We start from the raw sequence: 2,210 nt of genomic DNA, 5'->3' as shown, positions 1-2,210 counted from the left end.
AACTTCTAACAATAAATATCTTTTATATTTTAATATTAATTAAAATGTTTTAATATTAAATTCTTTTGTATACGTAAATCAAAAATAGGCATAAAAATATTGTTATTATGCAAGTTAAGTATTGGTTTTATCCAGTTACAAAAATTATATTTTTAAGATTACTATATAGCTGCCGATAGTTAACTGTTACTAGGAAAAAGTATATATCTATTTTTACATTATTTTAACTTATTTGCCTTGTTATTTATCATGAAAAAGTTTGTTTTGGCAATAAAAAGATTTCCCATGCATTTATAAGATGTTAAATTTGTTATCGTTTTGCTGCTCCATCTGCATCCAATGCTAAAAAAAAATATTTATATTATAAAATTTATTCTAAACATTGATAAAAATTAATAAACATGTGATAAAAAACTATAAATTATTGTCTGTTTAATAATTAATTTGAATTACTTGAAGCACTTACAAAGTTAAAGTACAGGTAAAGATTCATAATATATTAGGCTATATTAGCATCAATACTTACTTTTTCCATCGCAAGCAACAATTTTTACTTTATCTACTATTGCTACTTCCTGAACCTCACGAAATTCAACATCATTTAGCATAAAAGTCCATACATTATCACAAAATCTATATGTGTTCAATTTGCCAGCCTGTAATAAGTTAATTCATTTAAATCAGATTTTTTTGAATATAATAAAGTCAAGCAAAGAAAATTATACAAATATTGAAGAAATTTACCTTAAATGTAAGTCTTGACTTAACTCTTGTTGCAAGAGCTTGATTAATAGCTTTGTCAAATTGTAACAACACTTTTATTGCAAGCTGTGGCGTTATTTGTCCATACTAGAATATATATCATCTCAGTATTACATATAATACAGATGTTATTTCAGTTACATAAAGAATATATGCAGAATCTATTGCAAGAGTTACTTATTATCTTTTTAATTTTATAACATAAATGAAATTTATTATATGAGGAACAGACTTCTAAAATGCATTTTGTCCAAAATTTCATTTTGTAAGTTAGAGATGGTATAGTGTTTAGTGTTGAAAGACTCGTTTTAATCTACTCTATAATATTCTAGAAGTATTTTTTCACTATCAATTTATATGTTGAAAAGTTAACTAAACATTCAAAGTGTATTACCTTTTGCATGTCCTTTAATTAGAGACAAACAAAATGCATTTACTTAACATTATTAAAAATAGTTTAGCAATTTTGTTTAACATTTTACATATTAGTGATTGGCAAATTGTTATTTTCTATAAAACGCATGGTTTTCCTTGTGGCTTATTTCTTTCTCATTTTCTGAAAATTACAAATTTTGGATAAAACACATTTTGAAAGTCTGCAGCTCATATATAAATGATAAACTTAGCTAGTGTAAATTATGTTATCGTTTACTTGAAACAAATTATTTTTTCTTTCTATACCGCCTAAGATGCTAAATCTAACCTATGTTTTACATCGATAAGTATTCACCTGTATCAGCTCGTCAAGGCTCTCTTGCAGTGTGTTTCCTAACGTTGTGTTTCTATACAATTGATAAGACATTTTGTCTGAAATGTCTCGTGGAAAGTAATAACTTCGAACGGCTAAGCGTGTATCATCAACAAACGACAATTTACCTTAGCACATCACGACCAACGACATTGAATGCAATGCTGTCGTGGCGTGTCCGCGCTCTGCAGGCTCTAACCTTTACTCTCAGAAACGAGCGCATGCAGCGCACAGCGCAGCCTATGCAGCTGGCAGCGCATGGCCTAAATCATTATGTTGGAATTTGTCTTGTAGTCATACGAAGCGAGCACGTATGCAAATAAATCATAATTTTATCTAATAAGAGAATATAAAGAATATACTGTTTTTTTCGATATCGTTTTCGCACCTATGCTTATACTTTTACATATTTATATAATTTTGAATTTAAGTTTCAGTCTATATGGATCGATTGTTCCATCTTTTAAATTTTACTTAGGTAAGTAACAACATTACCCAATCACACGCGCTGATTATCAGATTACCTCACTGGTAAAATTTATCAAAAAGTGAAATAACTGCTCTATATGGGGATAAATTTTGTGCATTATGTATAATAATATGCATGTTTATGTAATAAATATACGTACATGTTTATATAAAAAATTCACATATTTTACATAATTGCCATTATTTTACTGTTTTGAGTATCTGCGTAGTA

At 27.8% G+C, this 2,210-nt stretch overlaps 1 protein-coding gene across 1 annotated transcript; it reads right to left on the bottom strand.

Moving 5' to 3' along the window:
- Nucleotides 1-174: 174 nt before the first annotated feature.
- Nucleotides 175-1,723, bottom strand: LOC108687602 (transcription initiation factor IIA subunit 2). The gene is made up of 4 exons (XM_018193453.1): nt 1,493-1,723; nt 745-849; nt 527-656; nt 175-342 (listed from the first exon to the last, which is right to left on the bottom strand). Exons 1-4 carry the CDS (start codon nt 1,562-1,564, stop codon nt 311-313), a joined length of 339 nt encoding a protein of 112 aa, XP_018048942.1. The 5' UTR covers nt 1,565-1,723; the 3' UTR covers nt 175-310.
- Between the last annotated feature and the right edge of the window lie 487 nt (nt 1,724-2,210).

Source organism: Atta colombica, unplaced genomic scaffold, assembly GCF_001594045.1.
Source record: "Atta colombica isolate Treedump-2 unplaced genomic scaffold, Acol1.0 scaffold21, whole genome shotgun sequence".
In the NCBI taxonomy this organism is placed as follows: domain Eukaryota; kingdom Metazoa; phylum Arthropoda; class Insecta; order Hymenoptera; family Formicidae; genus Atta; species Atta colombica.
The sequence above is the reverse complement of the archived record's forward strand: the minus strand, read 5'-3'. Positions and strand labels throughout refer to the sequence as shown.